Source organism: Suricata suricatta, chromosome 3 (assembly GCF_006229205.1).
Source record: "Suricata suricatta isolate VVHF042 chromosome 3, meerkat_22Aug2017_6uvM2_HiC, whole genome shotgun sequence".
NCBI classification, from domain to species: Eukaryota; Metazoa; Chordata; class Mammalia; order Carnivora; family Herpestidae; genus Suricata; species Suricata suricatta.
Genome location: NC_043702.1, coordinates 42,661,377 through 42,683,195, shown reverse-complemented (window position 1 = coordinate 42,683,195; position 21,819 = coordinate 42,661,377). Strand labels below are relative to the sequence as shown.

General features: G+C 38.3%; 2 protein-coding genes across 10 annotated transcripts in view; one reads left to right on the top strand and one right to left on the bottom strand.

Moving 5' to 3' along the window:
- The window catches only part of C3H2orf88 (chromosome 3 C2orf88 homolog), a 57,445-nt gene extending 38,938 nt beyond the window's left edge, over positions 1 to 18,507 (top strand). For all 7 annotated transcript variants that reach the window (XM_029934247.1, XM_029934244.1, XM_029934245.1 and 4 more), the window contains one exon: positions 14,686 to 18,507. In XM_029934247.1, coding sequence (XP_029790107.1) covers positions 14,825 to 15,112 — 288 coding nt within the window. In that variant the 5' untranslated portion in view covers positions 14,686 to 14,824 and the 3' untranslated portion in view covers positions 15,113 to 18,507. The remainder of the gene's footprint in view (positions 1 to 14,685) is intronic.
- Positions 18,508 to 19,387: 880 nt separating this feature from the next.
- Positions 19,388 to 21,819, bottom strand: part of HIBCH (3-hydroxyisobutyryl-CoA hydrolase) — a 93,842-nt gene continuing 91,410 nt past the window's right edge. For all 3 annotated transcript variants that reach the window (XM_029934240.1, XM_029934242.1, XM_029934241.1), the window contains one exon: positions 19,388 to 19,999. In XM_029934240.1, the coding sequence (XP_029790100.1) occupies positions 19,884 to 19,999 (116 nt within the window). In that variant the 3' untranslated portion in view covers positions 19,388 to 19,883. The remainder of the gene's footprint in view (positions 20,000 to 21,819) is intronic.

The window sequence follows — 21,819 nt, the reverse complement described above, 5'->3', positions numbered from 1 at the left end:
CCCCCTACCACCATGTTTTGAGTATATGTTGTCCTAATTTACAAACTTTTATTTTGTGAGACTGTTGGCTGATTTTTATAGATATAATTAATTTTATTGCTTTTGTGCTTCCTACTTTTCTTACTCCTACTTACTCTTACCATAGGTCTTTCCTTTCCACTCAAAGTCCCCATTAACATTTCTTGTAAGGCTGCTTTAGTGGTCATGAATTCCTTTAGCTTTTGTTTGGGAACATCTTTTAAGTGCCATTTATCTTGGTGTGGATCTCCTTGCGTTGATTTTGTTAGGGGCTCTCTGGTGCCTCCTGGATATAAATTTCTGTCTCCTTCCCCATATTCAGGAAGCTTTCAGCTATTATTTCCTCAAATTTTCTGTACCCTCTCTCTCTTCTCCTTCATAATCCCTATAATGCAAATATTATTACATTGGATGATGTCACTAAGTTCCCTTAAGCAATTCTTACTTTTCTTCTACTTTCTCTCTCCTGCTCGGCTTGATTGCATTCCATTACTCTGTCCTCCAGGTCGCTGATCCATTCTTCTGCTTCCTCTAGTCTACTATTTATTCCTGCTAGTGTACTTTTAACTCCAGTTAATAAGTTCTTCATTTCTGATTTTTTTTTAAATGTTTTCTTTCTCTTTTGAAGATCTCACTGGAATCCTCCTCTCTTTTCTAAAGTTCCAGTGAGTATTTTTATGACCATTACTTTAAATTCTCCATCAGGCACATTACTTATTTCTGTTTTATTTAGTTGTCTTGGTGTGATTTTGTCTTGTTCTTTCATTTGGGACATATTCCTCGATCTCATTTTTCTTTTCTAACTCTCTGTGTGTTTCTCTGTATCAGGAAAGTCAGCTATGTCTCCTGCTCTTGAAAGTAGTGGCCTTAAAAATGAAGATGAGGACCTGTAGTGCCCTGCAGCACAGTGTCCCCTGTTCACCAGAATGTGGCACTTTAGGGTGGTCTCCTATGTGTGTTGCATGTACCCTGCTATTGTGGCTGAACCACATTTGCCTTCAGTTCAGTTATCTGCAATGGCTGTCTGCCTGTTGTGGGCAGGGTTTGGTTCCTCTGTTATTAGTGGGCCAGTCTGGGGCCACCTTGGGTTTGAGTCAGGCGTTTGCCAGGGCTGCAGTAGCACTGAGCTACAGGGCTTTTGTTGGTCGGTGGGGCCTGCAGTCGGACCAGGCGTCTGCCCCCAGTCCCCTGCTGGCGCCCCAGTTGAGCTGGTTTGTGCGGTTATCTTCTCCTGTTCCCAAGGAAGAAGTCACTTTGGAGTGGCTCTGGCACCAATTGGGGCTCTTGCACAATGCCATGCTTGGGGCTCTGCTTTGGATGGACTCCTGCCCAGTGCAGGTTGGGTGGGGCAGGTCCACAGGTTATGGGTAGTGTTAGAAAGGTTTTCACTTGTTTAGCTGTGAGAGGAGAACTTTGCAGAACTCCTGTGGAGGACAGGTTGCAGGGGGTCAGACTGCAGAAGAATGCAGGATTGGGGTATGCTATTAGCAAGCTAGGTAGACCGTGCTCCTGCAGATGTATGTATCTGGGGAGCAGAAGAGGAAAATGGCACCCACCAGCTCTTTTGTTCCTAGTCTCCCAAAGATCCCTGCCCCTTCAGCACACTCTGAGATTACTAAATAAAGTTCCTTCCTGTGTGCCCCAGGCATTTTTCAAACTGCTGTTTCTGTGCTGTGTGTCAGGGCCTTTTGTTGTGCTGTCTCTTTAAGGGTAGGGACTCCATTTCCAATAGCCCTCTGGGTCTCCCAGAACCAAGCCAGCTGAGTTTTAAAGTTCCTGGTGTTAAGCCCTACTGATTCTAATAACCTGCCAAATTAAGCCCCACTGGTTTTTCAAAGCCAAATGTTATGAGGATCCATCTTCCCAGTGTGGGGCCCTCATGCCTCAAGTCCCAGAGGTGGGGGTCTTCTCTTTCCTCTCCATGCCTGGAGTGTCCTTCCCTCCTGTGGACAATCTCCTGGGTCAGTTTGCTTCCCGGCCACACATCCACCCTTTCAACCATTTTTGAAGTGGCCTCTTCTCTGCGTTTGGCAATGGAGAATCTGTTCTGCCAGTCTTCAGGTTATTTTCTAGGTTACTTTGGCTGATGTGGGTGTTATCTAGGTGTGTGTCCGTGGGATAAGGTAAGCTTAGGATCCTCTGTCATCTTCTCTGGAAGCCTCAAGTGTCATTTTTTAAAAAAGGACCTTGGTCAGAGTCTTAGATGAAGTACCAATCTACACTCAAAGAAATGAAAACTGGCTTCACAAAAAATAATCTTACCAAACCCTAACATCTCAGAAAACTTTCCCCTCCCTCCTGTACATATAGTCTTAGGATTAATAAAAAGCACACTTTACACTGCACGTAGACCAGCGCTGCCCCCAAAGTTCATAGAAGTAGGGTAGAATGTAAGACTCGGGAATATTTAAGTAAATCACAGATGATAAATACTTAATTTATGGGCCATATGGGAGTTGCTAAGCATTTTAATATTCTAATTATAAACCTTGATCTTTTGGAACCAGTGCCATGGAACTTGTGCTTGGTTCTAACCAATTTTGCATTAGTTTAACCCTCGCATTTGACTCAGCTTGATGGCTTTTTTTTTTTAATTTGGAAGTATTATAGTCCTATTGACTATTTTTACTTGCTAATTAAGTACTACCACTTGGGTCAGTGGATTCAGGGCTTTTCTCTTTCTTCACAAAATGGTGAGTCTCATATTAGCATTAAATCTGGGTTTGAAGGAGCTAAAATGTGTTACATCACATTATCAGTTTGGCCTTTTAAAAAAGACATTTCTGATAAAAAAAAAATTATATGTATACTTGAAAATTTTTGGGAAACAGAAAAGCATAAAGAGGAAATTTAAGTTACCTATTGTAAGATTTAATAGATGGAGGCAGAGATGGGAGGAAAGGGACTACGTTATGGAGCCAAGAAAGCCTTTATTGGGATCTGCAGTTACCAGGCGAAGTCCCATGTCCCAGGGAGTGGAGAGTCCGGGAAAGTCGTGCCTAGTACAGGAGGGGCGAGGTATTTTATGGGTGAAAGACTTCCAGTCCAGTCCTGGGAGGGCAGACCACCAAATAAGGGCACTTTAGGGACGTGGCGGGATGGGATAGGTTGCCTCCTCTGTCAGGGTGGTGGGAAGCTGGGGCTCCATGATTGGCTGTTTTCAAACTGGCGCGGAACATTCCAGGTCTGTGGGTGAGGGTGGGGGTCGTCAGTGCACGGTGTTTTTCCAACCCACAGCAAAATGGCCACTCGGTCACCATGCCAAGGTGACTTTCAAGGTGACTCTTACACCTATGATACCACCATCCAAAGAGCAACTCTGTTGATGTTTTCCTCTATTTAACTCTACTTTTTTCCCTAAGTATATGTATTTTAAAAACCAGAATGATACATACATATTTTTCTGCTTCTAAAAATTATCAATTCTGAAGCCTTGGATAAATCTTCTAATCTTTATAAATTTTTCTACCATGTTTTAGGAGGCAGGTTGTAATATTTCCAATGTTTGGTGTCATTTTTTAGCTAATAAAAATTATATGATATTACAATATAGGCTTTATAACAGTCTTGAAAATATATCAATGAATGGAAACGTAGAAAATTACTAGTTCAAATAACAGATAATGTGAGTACACAGTACATGTTTTAAAACAATATTTTTGTTTTGCCATGGATAAATAAAACCTCTTGACTAGCCATTAAAATCTTAACATGAGTATTTCCTCATGTTACTAAGTATTCTTTTAAAAAATTATCATCTATGAACTATGCTAAACTATGAACTATGCTAAAGCTAGGTGGCTTAAAATAACATACATTAATTTTGCAGTCTCTGTGAATCAGGAATCTGGGTGCAGCTTCGCTGGGTGCCTCTCTGTCAAAGCCTTTCACAGTTGCCAGTTGGGGCTGTAATCTTATCTGAAGGCTTAATTAGGGAATGATCCCGTTCTATGCACACGGCTGTACAGAGATTTCCCTCAATTCCTTGCCTCATGGGCGTCTCCAGAAGGCTTCCATCAAGTAAGAGGAGTGCAAGACAGAAGCCGTTGTCTCTTTGAAATTTAATCTTGGCAATGACATCCCCTCACTTTGGCTATGCTCTGTTGTTAGAAGTGAATCATTGGTCCTACAAGGAGAGGGAATTAAACAAGGGATGGGAATTCCTGGAGGCAGAGATTATTGGGGGGCCGTTGTAGAGGCTGGCTATCTACCACAGTGACTTACCTGTTACACAATATCCCAGGATATAGGCCTCTGATGCTAAATCACATGTCATTACACATGTAGCTTATTTTCAATTCTAATTATAAAAAGACTACCATAAAAAAGTTTATGTATAAGTTTTTGTTGGCAACTCTGATAATTTTTTTTAAGATAGAGTTCTGGAGGGTGGGATATTTGGTTCAAAGCTTCTAACATGAATTGTTATGCTACGATTGAACCAGTTGAAACTACTATCTGTGTTGAGAGTGTTCCTTACACCCTAGTTTAAGACCAGTCTTTTTGTTTTTAATTTTTTAAATGTTTATTCATTTTTGAGAGAGAGTGAGACAGACAGTGTGAGAGGGGGAGGGGTGGGGAGAGAGGAGGACACAGAATCAGAAGCAGGCTCCAGGCTCTGAGCTGTCAGCACAGAGCCTGAAGCAGGGCTCGAACCCACAGATAGTGAGATCATGACCTGAGCCAAAGTCAGACGCTCAACCGACTGAGCCACCCCGGTGCCCCAAGACCATTCTTTTAAAGAATGGGTTTGTAAAATAAATTGTTCCATAAATATACTGTTTATCTGATTTAGCAGATAATCTGAAAGGGCGGCAATATGATATAGCAGCGAGATCCCTGAAGCCGTATTCAAGAGATCTGAGACCAGAACAGGCAGTGCAACTGGTCTCTCCTGCGTTGCCATCAAGACTATGTGCTCCCTCTGGCAAGATAGTTAACTTGCTTACATACACAGTTCTACACCAATGTACTTTGTAAAATATGGAAAAATAATTCCTTTCTGTTGCATAAACGATTGATAAGACACCAGAGAAAGAGTAAAGGGAAAAATGGAAATGAGATATGCTCAATAGAAACAGAGGGAGATAGATAATTTACTCTGAAAAGCTCCAGACGCTTGGTTATCCTTTGTAACTTACAGTTATACGTACTCCATTGCTCTCTTTTTAGGAGTACAGGCATACCTTGTTTTATTGTGCTTTATTTTATTGCACTTTGTAGATACTGCATCTTTCACAAATCAAAGATTTGTGGCAACCCTGTGTTGAGTTAGTCCGTCTGCACTGTTTTTCCAACAGCATTTGCTCACTTCACATCTCTGTCTCACATTTTGGTAATTCTCACAGTATTTCAAAATTTTATATTTTATGGTGATCTGAGATCAGTGATCAGTGATTACAACTCACTGAAAGCTAAGATGATTGTTAGCAGCTTTTAGCAATAAAGTATTTAAATAATTTTTTTTAATGTTTATTTATTTTTGAGAGACAGAGACAACGTGAGCAGGGGAGGGTCAGAGAGAGGAGACACAGAATCTGAAGCAGGCTCCAAGCTCTGGGATGGGTAACCAACTGAGCCACCCAGGCACCCCATAGCGATAAAGTATTTTTAATTAAGTTACAGACATTGCTATTTTCAGACATAATGCTGTGGCACACTTAGGAGACTATAGAACACTGTAAACATAACTTATATATTTACTGGGAAACCAAGACATTCTTTTCACTTGCTTTATTGTGATTTTTGCTTTGACAGTCAGTGATCTGGAACTGAACCCACAGTTTCTTTGAGGTATGCCTGTACAGGGATTTCTTTCAAACATCTAAATTATTTAAATCAATTAACATTTACTGAAGCCCTTCATTATGCATGCATATAGAAGTGAGATGCAAGGATGAATAACAATGACTTATTACCAGTCTTCTTTTAGCAAGCATGTAAGTGCTGTGACCATGTTCCTGGCTTCAAGAGTCCATCTGGTATGAGTACAGACTTGTAAACAAGGCAGATTGGGAAAGTACAGTGACGAAGATAAATACGACATGAGAATCCAAGAGCGTGATAGAGTGGTGTTAGGTCGTGAAATGGCCTTTATGCAGGAAGTGTACTTGACATGCACACTTTGGAATAGGTGAATTTTTAGAAGAAATCTGTGTGTGGTAATACGAGAGAGAAGGGGAGAAATGATTTTTTAAAAGCCCTTTTAAAAGATAAAGCATTTACAACGTGAGGTAGGAATCTATGGAATAATTGGCTTAGCATGTAAAGATGATTGGATCATGGTTTTCAGCTTGCAGTGAGTTTTAGGACTCAACATTCATCTTTGCATTAGTTTTGGTTTCATGTTCCGATTCAAGCTCCCAATTCCTAGTTTCAGGTACAGGATCTAAAGAACAGTCCAGGTATAACAAACTAAAGACAATATTCTGACAACGTTACCCAGTTCTTCATACAACTTCCATTAATAGCAGTTGCTTAAGGAACTGGCTTCAGAATTTTAAGGAGCTTAGTTCATGCAGCACAAGTACAACTGTGTCATTTAGCTATGGCCCGACCTAAGAAATGAATATAGAATATAAAATTTAAGTGTTTTAAATTCTTGGGGTGCCTGGTGGCTCATTCAGTTGAACATTTGACTCTTGATTTTGGCTTAGGTCAGGATCCCAGGATCATGGCATTGAGCCCCTGGTCAGGAGCTGAGCATGGAGCCTGCTCAAGATTCATTTTCTTTCTCTCTCTCTCGCTCTCTCTCTCTCTCGTTGTGAATCAACTAACTAGGGAAATGAAGATTATACAAAGCTTATTCTTCAGTGGTGAACGGGCTGATATTATAATTGCCTTTCAAGATGTTCATCACGTGTTTGAATACTATAAACAGTAGTAGCAGAGACTTAATGGTTTGGGCTCTGACTTTAAGAATCACACTTCTTATTCATGATAAACCTCAAAGAGGCTTCTGTGGGACAGAAACTGTAGCACTAAAATCTGATTAAGGAAAGTGTAGGGCACTTAACCAAACCCATTCTATCAGGATGTGATGAGCAATTCCATTAATTTCTGGACTGGCTGATTACCTAATGACATGAATATATCAATGCCAATTTACCCAAGATGGGACCTGAAGGCCAGAGTTGACAGTCCTAGCATGGTGGTCTGTTTGGGAGCCTGGGAAGCTCTGGGCCATCATGTCCTTGCTGATGGGAGAACAGGATAAAGACTGGGGCCATGAGCAGAGTAGCGACACCCTGGGAAGGAGCTACATTGCTGTTTATTGCTAAGAATTAACCTCAAAACTTGGAGGTGTGGTGGGGGAGAAATTCTATAAATTCAAGAGGATGTTTAAAAACATAAGCTAGGATTGGCTAAGGTATTGTTGGAGCAACTGTTATTCCAAGAAGAGCCTTGATAGGAACAGGAGTTCCATGATTACTTGCCATGTGACCTCTCTGGACCAGTTTCCTCTGCAAGGGCAAATAGCCAGGCCTGTCTGCCTATTTCATCTATTAGTTGGGCAGATGGAGATGGTAAACTGATAATTAGTAAACTGAAGTAATGAGCAACTATAGAACAGTAGTCTTCTATCCTTGATAGAAGCACCATGGCTAAACTTAGCTGAAAGTTGATGGCATAAATCTTACTGTCTAGATACTTTGAAGTCCTATAGACAACCGAGAAATGTCTATAAAGAGTGTTGTAAGGGAGTATTTCTAATCTAGCTCTATTGGTAAGGTTATATATCCCTCTTCCTACTCCCCCCCCCCCCCCCCCCCCCCCCCCCCCGCTAAGTTCAGGAACAATACGTTAAGGACAAAAATCCTAATATCCAATTTCCAAATTGATTTCTCTTTTACTGACATAAAAGCACTCTCCAAATTCCCAAAGGAAGTGAGAAACAGAGCCCTTGAATTGGCAGCGATGGGTAGATGGAGCCTTCTTGCTCTTCTGTAGGTCCTAAAGAATATGACCACTGAGTTTGGGCTGATTCAGGCCAGTGTATTATCCATACAAATATACAAATACACAATATTATACAGTGTAGTTCTGAGATATTTTGTTGTATTTATCCTTAACTGTTCATACTTTATACCCTATTGCAAGTGGCATTAATTTCATCTTCCAGTTCTTCACTGCCCAACCATAAGTAATTGATTTTTGTGTATCAAATTTAGATCTTGAGACCTTGCTAAAATTCTAATTTTTTGGTATATAATCCTAAAGAATTTCTACATATACAATCATATCATCTGCAAATAAAGGCAATTTTCTTTTTCTGTCCAATAGTCTTTGTATTTCTTCCCTCACCCTAGTACAATATTAATAGCAATCATGGCAATGAACACTGTTGACTTGTTCCTATTATAGCAAAAGTATTCAGTCTTTCACCATTAACATTAGTTTTAAGGAAATGACTATTACTAGTTTGCTGGGAATTTTTATCATGAATGGTGGTTTTATCAAATGCATTTTCTACATCTATTGAGAGGATTACCCAGTTATGGTAATCTTTTTGTTTTGTTTTTGAGAGAGAGAGAGAGATTGCATAAGCAGGGGAGAGAGGCAAAGGGGAAAAAGAGAATCTTAAGCAGGCTCCATGCTCAGTGTGGCTCAGTCCCACAACCCTGGGATCATGACCTGAGCAGAAATCAGGAGTCAGATGCTTAACTGACCAAGCCACCCAAGTGCCCCAGTAAAATTTATGTTAATATGTGAATTCTAGGGCCGCCTGGTTGGCTCTGTCAGTTAAGTGTCGGACTCTTGATTTCAGCTCAGGTCATGGTCACATGGTTCATGAGTTCAAGTACCTCATCAGGCTCTGCACTGACAGTGTGGAGCCTGCTTGGGATTTTCTCTCTCTCAAAAAACAAATTAAAAATTAAAAAATTAAAAAAACATGTGAATTACATTTCTTGACTTTTGAATGTTCTATTGCATTTCTTGCATTCCTGGTCTAAATCCCACTTGGTTATGATGTATTAACCATTTTATATATGAACTGAATTTGCCATTTTTAACAAATGTGATGTGTCTATGTTCATGAGGGATATTGACTTATAGACCTTTCTTTTCAAATCTCCTTGCTTCTGGTAACAGTGTAATTCTGACCTTACATAGAATAAATTTGGAAGTGTTTCCTCTTTCTCTGTTTTCTGAAGAGTTTAAATTGGATTGGTATTATTTCTTCCTGGAGTGTTTAAAAGAATTTAGAGCACTAGCTAGTCTTTTAGGCCTGGAGGCTTCTTTTTGGAAAGAATTTAAGTTACGAATCTAATTTCTTTAATTGATAAAGAGCTATCAAACTTTGTTTTCTATTGTGCTGGTTTTGGTAATTTGATATTGGTGTAAAGTTGTACATGATATTCTCTGGTTGGTTTATTTAACCATCTATACTACTGTTTTGCTCACACACGTCTCTATAATGTCCTGTCAGTATTCTTGATGAGACTAGAGACTTCTCTATTTTGTTAAATCTTTTGAAATAACCAGCATTGGTTCCATTTATTTTCTCTATTGTTTGCCCTTTTTGCTTCATTGATTTTTGCTCTTATCCATATTATTTCCTTTATTCTACTTATTTTGGGTTTACTTTTCTTTTTCTAGCTTCTTATGGTGAAAGTTTAGATCACAGATTTACACTAAACCTTCATTTTTATTAGAAGCATTTAAATCCATCTGTTTCCCTCTAAGCTTTAGTGATACATTTTTAAAAAATTGATATGTTTCTATTTAATTGAAAACATTTTAATTTATGATTTCTTCTTTGCCCCATGGATTGTTCAGAAATATGATAGTTTCCAAGTATTTAGGGCTTTTCCAGATATTTTATCACTTACTTCTAATTCTGTGGTGGTTGGAAAATAAAAGATTTCAAAAAGCTTGAACTCTTAGAGTATAAGACCACCATGTAATCTATGTTAGTAAGTGTTCCACATGCACTTGATAAGACTATATATCCTCCACTGTTGGGTATAGTCTTTTATAAATGTTAATTAACTCAAGTTGAATACTAGTGTTTAATTTGAATTGCTTATTTTTTTCACTTGGATATTATATTGTTTACCAAGAGAACATGTTCATTTCTCCCTTTACTTGTGTCAATTTTTCCTTCATGTATTTTGAAACTCTGTTGCTAGTTATATCTTCCTCACTGACACATAAAATGTTCCTCTTTATGTCTGGTAATCCCTCGGGTCTTGATTCTACTTTGTCTGATATTCATATAGCTATAGAAACGTTTTTATGCTTCCTATTTTCACAGTATATCCTTTCTAACTCTCTTGCTTGCAACTTTTATCTATACATTTAAAGTACATCTCTTATAGATAGCATATAGTTGGATTTTTTAAAAGACTTTGTTTTTTAGAACAGTTTTAGGGTCACAGCAAAATTGAGCAGCAGTACAGACAGCCCCTACACACTCTCCCATCCCCAACACATACACACAGCCTCACCCACTATCCATATCCCCATTCCAGAGTGGAATATTTGTTACATGAACACAACTTCATTACTCAAAGTCCATAGTTTATACTAGGGTTCCCTCTTTGTTGAATGTTCTATGAATGTATAATGGTATGTATCCACCACTGTGATATCATACGAGTAGCTTAAGGCCCTAAAAATGCTCTATGTTCCATCTATTCAACCTGCCCTCCTTTCTAACCCTTGGCAACAACCACCAGACTTTTTACTATCTCCATAGACTTACCTTTTCCAGAATACCAGATAGTTGGAAAGATTGGCTTAACATAGTCATATGCATTTAAGTTTCCTCCTTTTCTTTTTATGGCTTAATAACTGACTTTTTAGCAATGAATCACATTCCATTGCCTAGATGTTTGTCCACCTACTGAAGGACATTTTGGTTGCTTCCAACTTTGGCAATTATAAATAAAACTTACTGTAAACATCCATATGTAGGCTTTTGTGTGGACATAATTTTGCAACTCATTTGGGTAAATACCAAGGAGTAGGACTGCTGGTTCGTATGGTAAGATTATGTTTAGTTTTGTAAGAAAATACCAAACTGTCTTCCAATGGAGCTGTACTCTTTTGTATTCTCACGAGCAGTGAATGAGCTCCTGTTGGTCCCCATCCTTGCCAGCATTTGATGTCATCAGTGTTTGAATTTTCACCATTTTAATAAGCTATAATAAGCTATATCAAAGTTGTTTTAATTTCCAATTACCTGATAGAATGTTGAACATCTTTTCATATGCTTACTTACCATCCATATGTCTTCCTTGAAGAGGTGTCTGTTTAGATCTCTTGCCCATTTTTAAAAATAAGTTAGAGAGAGCATGAGTGTACAGGGGAGGGACAGAGAGAGAGAATTCCAAGCACACTCCAGACTGTCAGCATACAGTTGGACATGGGACTCAAACCCATGAACCATGAGATCATGACCAGAGCCAAAATCAAGAGTCAGGCCTTAACCAACAACTGAGCCACCCAGGCACCCCTAGATTTGTTGGGTTTTCAATCAGGTTGTTTTCTTGTTGAGTTTTAAGAGTTCTTTGTACATTATAGATACTCCTGTAACAGATATACTGTTGCAAATATTTTCTCCCAGTTTGTTGCTTCTCATTTTCTTGATAGTGTCTTACACAGAGTAGTTTTTAACTTGATAAAATCCAAATTATCAATTATTTCATGGATCATGCCTTTGGTGTTACATCTAAAAGGTGACTGCCAAACCCAATGCTATCTAGATTTAACGTCTGGATGTGATCTACTAGGAGTCTTATAGTTCAATATTTTACACTTAGTTCTGTGATCCATTTTGAGTTAATTTTTGTGAAGGGTATATGTTTTTGTTTGTTTGTTGTTTTTGTGTGTGTGTGTGTGTGGCTATATGGTTCCAGCACATGCTGAAAAGACTATCTTTGCTCCTTGGTCAGAGATCTGTTGACTATGTTTTTGTGGGTTGGATCTTAACTACTTGGCCTTTTAACTGAAATTTTTAGTCCCTGTCCTTCCACATAATTTTTGATTAAGTCAGCCACTTTGCTGTTTTCTAATTGTCCCAATTATTTTTTCTTCCTACATTCTTCCTTTTCTCCTGTTCTCTGCATTAAATGTGTCTAATTCCTCATTGTTTTTAAGCCATACTTTAGTGGTTTCTCTGTTCAGATTTTAAAACTTTTCCCCCAGATTGGATATATCTATACACTTATGTTCAAGTTCATTAATACTTTAAGTATCCAATAGCTCATACGATGAGTTGTTCATTTTAGGTCTTGAGTTTAAAATTTCTATTTCTCTGATGAGATTCTCTACTTATTCACTCTTTATGATCATTTCTCCTGTAAGTCCTTGAACATACTTAAATAGCACCTCTACAGTTTTATTAAGTTGTGTTAATTACCAAATACTGGGTCATTTGGGGGTCTATTTCTAATTGTTTTTTTGAATGTGGGGTACATATTCCTGTTTTGCATGGCAAGTAATTTTTATTCTAGGACGGATATTGTGGATAATACCTTTGAAGGAGTCTGGATTATGTCATCTTCCTTTAAACAGTATTTTATCCTTTGGGACTGTTTGACCTTAGGCTAGCCAGCCCATAGGCCATATTGGACTGTTTTTGTCAAGTTTTACTGGAACATAGCCATTGCCTGCTTTTTTACATACTGTCTACGGCTACTTCTACACTAAAACAGCAGGGCTACAGAGTTGTAACACAGACCACATGGCTCACAAACCTAAATTCTATGCTATCTCACCCTTTAAGAAAGTTTGCCAACCCCAGCTTCACACCTGAGGTGTCACATTTCATTGAGGATTCTCCATTTGGGCTGGTCTGCTTACTCCAAGGATTCTGCGGCATTAAGTCTTGCAAATTCTTTTCCTGGACATGCACATCCTAAGTCCTCAGGCAAGTACTCTTGATGAGACCCCATCAGATGGGAGACCCCATTTCTGCCTCCCCATAGCTCCCTTGTCTCTTGAAATTTGTTTCAGTAATCAACCTCTTCAGCTCAGCAGCATCACTTACTTGGTTAGGGCCTACTTCCGTGGGATAATGCTGGAAGATGCTCCCAGGCAGAATCTCAAGATGCTTAACACTCTGTTTCCCTTCTCCCAGGATCACAGCCTTGTGCTGTTGTTCAAAGCCTGAAAATATCCACATATTTTGTCCAGGATTAAAGTTGTTTTTGTGAGGGTACATCTGGCACTAGGTATTTTGTTATGGTAAGATAAAGCTGCTTCTGCAGAACGAGAGATTCTAGAAAACAATATTGTGATGATTCTACTCATGGCCTTTCAGTTGACATTCACTGAATAATCATTTTCAGGTTAACTATGTACAATTCACTAAACACTCCCATATAGTACAAAGTAGACACTATAATCATTACATGTTGGCCGTGTACAACCCGGACAGTTCCCATCTTCAGGAATTTCAGTCTAGTAAGTCAGACAAAAACTATACACATCCCTTTTTCCCTTTTTGAAATACAACTCTAGCAATGCATACAGAACTAAAGGTAATTAAAAGCAGCTGGCTAGATTTCCTCCCCTTTCTGACCATATCTCCTTATTGGGGGTAGTATTATGACAGAAATTGGGTAGGCTTTATAGAAATCTAAAAAATGTAGGGCAAAGTTCACCTTTTCTGGACTTTGACTATAAACTACTTAAAAATGAATTTAAATGCATGGTAGTTGTTTCTTTTTATCTGAAGATCAGTAGTTTCCAAAATAAGTCAACTGAGTTTGATTTTGTGAATTATAATCAAGGATCATAATCCTATAGAGACTTCACATGTGCTTTCTTATGTCTAGATTCCCTCCAGTGAAGTTGCTTGGTATTTTGCTACCATTAGGTCAAGTCCTATCTTAAGAGAAGTTCATTCAGTGACAACACCCAATTGCAAAGCTTAGAAGGCACATTGTGAGCACTGCAGCCTACTTACTGACCAGATATCAAACAAGAGTGAGACATTTGGGGGGAAAAGCTTTTAACCTTATTTTAAATCTGAGCTTTTCAAATATAGTTTAATAGGGGGTGTCTGATTCAGAAGAAAAAAAACAGGTGGCTTTGCCTCATCTAACTTGTGTTGGCTAAAGGCTCCGAGTTGTAAACATCTAACCAGGGGACAAAGCCTGAGTCTGATAACAGTCCAAGATATGTAGGCTCATGAGGCTTAAGGCAGGAGCAAATGTTTGATATGCTTGTTTCCCTCAACAGAACAGATCAAGGGTTGGCAAACATTTTCTGTAAAGGGCCAGATAGTAAATACTTCAGGCATTTCAGGCTACATGGTTTCTGTCAAAACCACTCAACTCTGCCCCTGTAGCATGAAAGCAGCCACAGAGAACACATAAGCAAATAACACAGCTGTGTTCTAATAAACTTAATTTACAAAAACAGGCAGCTAGGATTTGACCTAGAGTTTGCTGAACCCTGGTGTACATAAATTAGCAAAAGTTTAACTGTGTTTTTAGTTTTGTAAAATATTCAAATCATGAAAAAACGTTTTCCTAGTTTGTAAATTGCCAGTTTTACTGAATGGTTATCTTTTCTATTGATGAGATAAAGCTGTTGTTACCTTCCAATCCCTCCAAGTGACCAAAAGTGGCAAAGAGAACTGTTTCTACATGCTACCTAATCACACAGTATTTTGCATGTGGTAACTTCAAAATGAAACTTTTCTTTTGACAGATAAAAAGAAACATTGATTCCTGAGGTGGCCTGGAGAGGAAAATCACTGGTCTGTATCACGTGGACAAGCTCAGTGTTTTCCAAAGATGCTGTTGAAGTAGTTTGCGACTGCTTTCCTTCCCTCAAAGCTGCTCATAACATGGGCTGCATGAAATCAAAGCAAACTTTCCCATTTCCTACCACATTTGAGAGTGAGAAGCAGCACGCAAGTGAAGAAAGCTTTATGTCTCAAGAGAGAGTTCTACCTAGGATGCCTTCTCCAGTTAATGTCGAGCAGGAAGTGAGGAAACCACCAGGGACCGAAGTTGTGGTCTTCGATTTTGCACATCGCCTGTCCCAGGAAATCCTGAGTGATGCCTTGCAGCAGTGGGCAGCCAATAACATCAAGTACTATGACATCCCATATATTGAGAGTGAGGGGCCTTGACCTTGTAGGATGATGATAACTTCTTGAACTGTGGATAAAGTTGGTGCTAGTTTAAATATATGAAACAACAGCAAAAACTGGTGTGAATAAATACAAATAACTACATCTGGATGTAAACAAAAAGTCTATGATAATATCAAGAGTATAGAGTACTTAGATGAAATATGTTAAGCACTTTTTATGTTAACAGCGATTTCTATCTGCTTGGTCTGGGATTTTAGTCATTTAAAGGGCTAAACATAGGTCCTGCACCATAGTAATCAGCTGTTATGTCATAGCACTTTCTTCCTGAGGCAGTAATAGAACCACCAAAGAAATCAAATGGTTATTTTAAAGACACCCCTTTTAAAATTACTATTTGTTAATTTACACACAAAAATAAGATATGAGAAGGCTTTTTCCCAAAATGCCTTGGCAAGGAAATGGCACTTAAGCCAAAGTAATTAACAGTGCGTCTTGTTTGTCAAAACCATTTGTGTCAAGGATCCCTACTTCTTAACACAAATGATCAAGCAGTAGAAAAGCAACCCATGCAGAAGAAGTCCACCTTGAAACCTGTCCTTGAGATATTTATTTTTGTAGATGAAAAGCCTAACTACCACCTTGAACCTCAGGGTCCAAACTAACCTCAGCTGCTATTGGATGACTCAAGGCATCACACATAAGGCACCTGAACAAGACACAATGTAAAGAAGTCATGACATTAGTGTTTATGACACTGAATTAAGTAAGTAGCCCAGTGATACAACAAGAAAACAAGAATTTTTACAAAGAGCAATCCAGTAAATTTAAAAATAACAGAAACCCTAGTCAAGGTAGAAAGCAGAGCCTGTTCTCAGTGCTGCATGTACGTGAAGTTTTACTGTCTCAAAGATGCAGAGAGTAGGTATGTGGGCACTCGTTCCCATTTTATTGTTGACTGGTGGGACCAGTCTATGCATGAGTGCACACGGTTGTATCACAAAACAAAAGATCAAACACTCCTCCAAAGGGCATTCGTGTATTGTGTGTGGTAACAATGCTCTTAAGGCATCTATAGCCATAAACTTATCTTAAATCTGTCTACGTTTTGGGGGAAGCCTTTTTTTGTTTGTTTTAACAACTAATTACTGTTTGAGATCCCTGGTAATAGAAAATTTGGGAGGGGAAGAAGATATTGAGAAAACATACTTATAGAAAAACTGGAATGCAGCCACTAGAATTGTCTTTTCATCAAGATTTGCTGCACACTGAGTTTAATTGGAAAGGAAGTTATTTAAGTCTGTGTGCATTAGATTCTTAAGATTCAACATATCTAAAGGCAGGCAGAAGAAGACTTGAGATAAATATGTACTTGGCCTTATAAGCAGGCAGAAATGCTACCTCTAGTTTTAACAGTTATACTTTGAAACCCACAAATAGAGTGAATTCTCCCAGTTGCATGGACAAAGAAAGTTCTTTGAAGTGAGTCATGTACCATCTTTCAGTTGCTTTAAGACACCTGGTCATTCAACTTTCATTTCACCAAGATACAAACTGTCCTGTTGTACAATCTAGAAACAAAGTAGAAAAAACCCACCACCCTCATTTATACAAGGATCTGAAGTCATAAGACTAAGAAAACGTTTTCAGAAAAGTGCAAAACGTATTTCCAGCTCATGAAGAAAAATTTAGGTTTTTGAGTATACTAATGACTTAGACAAAGCCTAGATGCTGCCGTTTTTCATTCATTTTATATCTTACATCAGGACATTTTTGCTGGACAGTCACTCACTGTTTAAAAGATGTAATTAGGTAGATAACACAGCATTGCAGTGAGAACACAAAGCCACAGCCACACTAAGTGTTTCAGCATACAGTGGGACGCAGACTGGCGAGTTTGTTAACAGCTAAGAATTTTAACCTCAGGTTCCTCCTGTACCTGGGTTCCTAGTTCCCAACGGGTAACAGGAATGCCTGTCAGATTCATAACTAGCTAGAAGTGTGTCTCTGCTGCTGCCCTGACACTGTGGCAGTATGGTTATGTCACCAAGCACCAACCCCTCACTCCTGAATCATTTCAACAGAGTAAAATATCTTGCAGTGTAGACTTACCTTGGAAATATATGCTGCTCTACGTCAAAGCATCGACAAGGAACTACAAGGCTTGCATAATCAGTGAGTTAATCCAAGGTGGAGGCAGGCAGGAAAAAACTGGATAAGCAAATGTGTACCATGTAACAATTATCAAGATATAGTTTGATCTTGATGACAAGACCAATAAGAATATCTTTGATAGGATTCCTTCTCTCATACCTTCATATTTAAATACTGGATTTACTTTGAACTTTCATGAACAGGAGAAGGTCTATTTGAGAAGAAAGGACCATATAAAACAGAAGACTGAAAGAATTATTAGCTACTGGAAAGGGAAACATTTGCTCCAACTTCCATCACAAACAGACGAAGTAAGAATAGTGGCCAAATCATAAGGGAAAGGAAGCTGGGGAAAAAGAGGGCCCAAGAAACAGCACCCACATCAGGCTCCCTCCAAAGACACACTGCTAAACAAGTCTCCAATGTTCTCGACTGAGGGAAGGGACACCATGGCAAGTTCTTTTCTTTACCACCCCAACAGGTGCCCAGCTACTTACTCTTTTCCCTTGAGAACAGCAGGCTAGGGGCAGATGAGTGCCTCCAGTGCGACAAAGAACCTGCAGGTGGCAACTGTAAACCCAGATTCTCCTAGGAAGCATGCCGGTTCCTCACCCAGACTCACGTAACCCGGCAAAAGTGCTGCCCTGCTCCCCTCCCCAGTTAAAGGCCTCTTGTGCGCTATTACCTTTCAGTTACAAGCCTTTGATCCCAGAATGCTCCACTTTCAGTTGCCTTATCTGTCCTTTGCTAACTACCTATGGTCATTAGCACTCAAAGCACAACTTTGAATGGGATAAAAATGATCCTAGTTCCAAAGGAATAATTCGTGTCAAATTGCCTTATTAGTATTAAAAATACACACTACTGAATGAATGACACAGCATGACACATGTAACCTACTGAGATGACGGAACTATGCTTTTGTATTATATAGTTTTAGAAATCAAAGTTAGAGACACATGATAAGTAAACTCAAGGAATAGTACTTTAAAAACAAAATTCTAGTAAATCTATTGTTTGTTTAATCGTAATGCCCTCACCCTGTATCTGTGTGGCCAAATAGGACATATTCATTGGGGCAAGTGGGCACAGGCTCAGATGTACTCCTTATCTCTTTGCAAAACTCACATTTTGTTAGCTAATTCTCTTCCTGTAAGACTTCGCTATGAAATTGTATATTTTCCAAATATTTTTGAGAAAACATTTTTTTCTAACTGTACAATAAAAGTCTAGTTGCAATTAACTTTGAGTTCTTATTAAAGCAAGCAAATGCCTTTCTACATTGTGTACTGTCAAATTTTTTGGCATAAAGAACATTTATCTGCATGTCTAATGAATACAAAGTGAATAAAAATACAAATACAAATACTTCCTTGGTTCATTCAGGTCCAATTTAAGAGCTTTAAGAATATAAATATAAAGATGTCCATTATCATGCCATCTTCAGTCTAAATCTGTTCCTCACTTTTTTGGGGGGAAGGTGCTTCACTCTTAAATATTAAGAATAGAAAATGTAAAGCAGCTTCTCGACTGCAATTTCCTCATCTAAAAGAAGAGTGCAGGATATAAGTTTTGATGTCTTTCTCAGTTCTGCCACTTCTGTTTTTAAAAACCTGAAATTCTCTTCGTTTTTGAGGGGTTTTGGATGAAGGAAAAACTGTAACAAGTTATAAAATAAATGATAAACTGACCTTTATAGGTCCTTCTTCCTAGACTTTAACATGCCAAGTCTGGAACACCTGCAGTTTCTTGTGTACCTTACGAAAAACTTATTTTGTCAACAGTATCAATTACTGAAGGTATTTCTACTTTAAACAAAAGTCCTGGCTTTAGATTTTTTTTTCTCCTCCTGATTTAAACTACATAATGGCAAGTAACTTTTCACACTTCCTAATTCCTCATGCTGTCAAATTAACAAATCCTAAAAAACAATGAGAAATAAAACTTTCACTTACACGAGAGGAAGAGATTCTGGTTAATTTTAGGGAAGACCAATGCTGAGTTAATAATACTAGAGAGACAAGCTCATAAAAACCTTTTTGCTTTGCTTGAGATTTCTAATATTATAAAAGGACCCCTTCTACAGTAACTTACAATTATTTTAAAATAGATTTATACATGCAGAAAATTCTACAGAGCATTACACAGTAGACAAAAAACTTTCAGGGCCATTTCTTAATAATCTATACATAAGTTTATTTAATCAATGTACAAACTACTACCCAAAGCCAAAATACAAGGTTACCATTTCAATTAGAGATTTCAACTCAATAATCTCTAAAGAATTTCAGATTTTCCCATCTATGGAGCAGGGGTTGGCATACTTTCTGCAAAGGATCACAGAGTAAATATTTTAGGCTTTGCAAGCCTGACAATCTCTGTTTCTACTATTCAGAGCACCCAAAGACAACATGTAAAGCGATGAGTTTATAGCTATATTCCAATAGATCTTTATTTGTGGACACTGATATTTGAATTTCGTGTAGTTTTCACACATCATGTAACATCAGTCTTTGATTTCTTCCCCCAACCATTTAAAAACGCAGAAACCACTCTTGCTGGTGGGAAAGTAATAACAGGCAGCAGACCAGCTTTGGCCCATGTGCCACAGTCTGCCAACACCTGCTCCAAAGAATTCCTTAAAAATCTAGTCACCTTATAATTTCAAATCGTTACTTCCCAGAGATTTAAAGTAATTATTCACATCTTCATCAGTAACTTCTTTTAGATTAGCCGGTTTCCATTTTGGGCTCTGGTCTTTATCTATTAAAACTGTCAAGTGAAGACATAAGAAATGTTAGTATATTTCTTTCAGGTATTACCAGATTCTAATTACACTACTGACAGAAACTACCTGACACAAGCTATATTTTCTACAGCACATTTTTTTCCTTCAAGGTTTAAATTTTTGTATGTGTTCCATTTTTCTTTTAAATTGAGCCCCAACAGAATTTGGATGGATGATAACCCATGTGGTTATTTCTCAACCTGCTAAGTCTGATGCCTGTAGCTTGAATACACCCTATGAACTAATGTGGCTTAAGGCTTAGAACTGCTTTTCCTTCTTCAAACAAAATCATAAATGAACTCTTCCTATTATAAAACAGCTACAACCAGGGTTGGTGTAGTTTAAAGGGAAGGCAGGGGAGGGTGGAGGGCCCAGATCTGCCTTTTAAACTCTTCCACACTGAGTTGAAAGGAAAATTACTTAGAAGGGGATGACTTTATGCATAATTAAACGTGGATACTGCTGTTTTGCTGAATCCTGTGGTTCACACAGCTCTGCATTAAAATACCAGACCACCTTCAGGTTATCATGAGAAACTCGGCTTCTCTTGTTTCGGTGTGGTCACCATTCAGTGTAGCCACGTAGCATCCCCACAGGATCAGAAGCATGAGGCAAAGAGCAAACCTCTCCTTTAAAAAGGTAGGCGAGTGCCCACTTCCTGGCTGTGACTGCACACTACGCTTACACACATGCTACACATAAGATCTCTCTGTATTATTTCTTAACACTGTGTGTTAATGTACAATTATCTCAAAAAATTTTTGAGAGAGAAGGAGACTAGGTATGATTATGGTAGGGAATTTCAACCATATGTAAAATGTACATAATTTTTGTGAATGATAAAAATATTTAAACATAAAAACTCTGAACCTAAAAGACCAAATTTAGTATTAAAAGGTTAAATAATTGAAGAAGCAATCTGGGAACCAAGAAGCAGGAGGTAGAGGGAAAGGGGTTTTGTGAATTATTAAATGTGGACACTAGAGCTTTTTAAGTCTGGGCTGTCTAGCTACAGGATCCTAGCCAGTATCAGATCAGTGGTAACACTGAGCACTGATGTTAGGACCCCTGCCAATGTGACAGTTTTCCATCCCCTGGACAGCCTAACAAAAAACAATCCTGGAATATCATTTCTTCAAGAATCTCTTCCTTTTTTAAGCCCTCTGGCCAATGCTATCATGCTATCTACCACCTTGACAGTCTGAAGGGCAAAAAGAAAGAGAATATTAAACAAATCTGGATGTTCTTTTATTTCAAACTGACATTAATTTTTTACTTAGCATAGATATAACAAGTTCTTGCCATTTAGACAGCTCAGGGTTTTTCAAATCTCATGAGGCACCCACTCAAATTCCATTTGGTAACTCTTTAGCTCTGCTGAAATAACCTATTTTTATTTTCTTCTATAACCAGGAAGAAGTTTATTCTTGATGTTAAGAGTAAGAATTTTTAACAACCAGTCCCCTAATTTGCTAGTTTATTTTATCTAATTTGCTAACATATTTTATAATTAGCAAACGGTAGCAAACATTTGGTTATTATGCAAGAACACCAAGCAGTTTTACCCAGAATAGATGCCGCTTTCAAAATAAGGAGCTTATACTAACAATGAGGCAGTATACTTTCTCTTTATTAGAAAGTAGCTTGATAAGCTCTTGCTTTATTAATCAGAACTTTGATGCTGCTTGGTTTTAACTGTTTCCTTAAAATAATGGAATAAATATGAAAATAATACCTTCATTTTTTAAGTTTAAGAAGGGCTGCTATAACATATAATGAATGCTTTAGCAAGAAAACCCAAAAT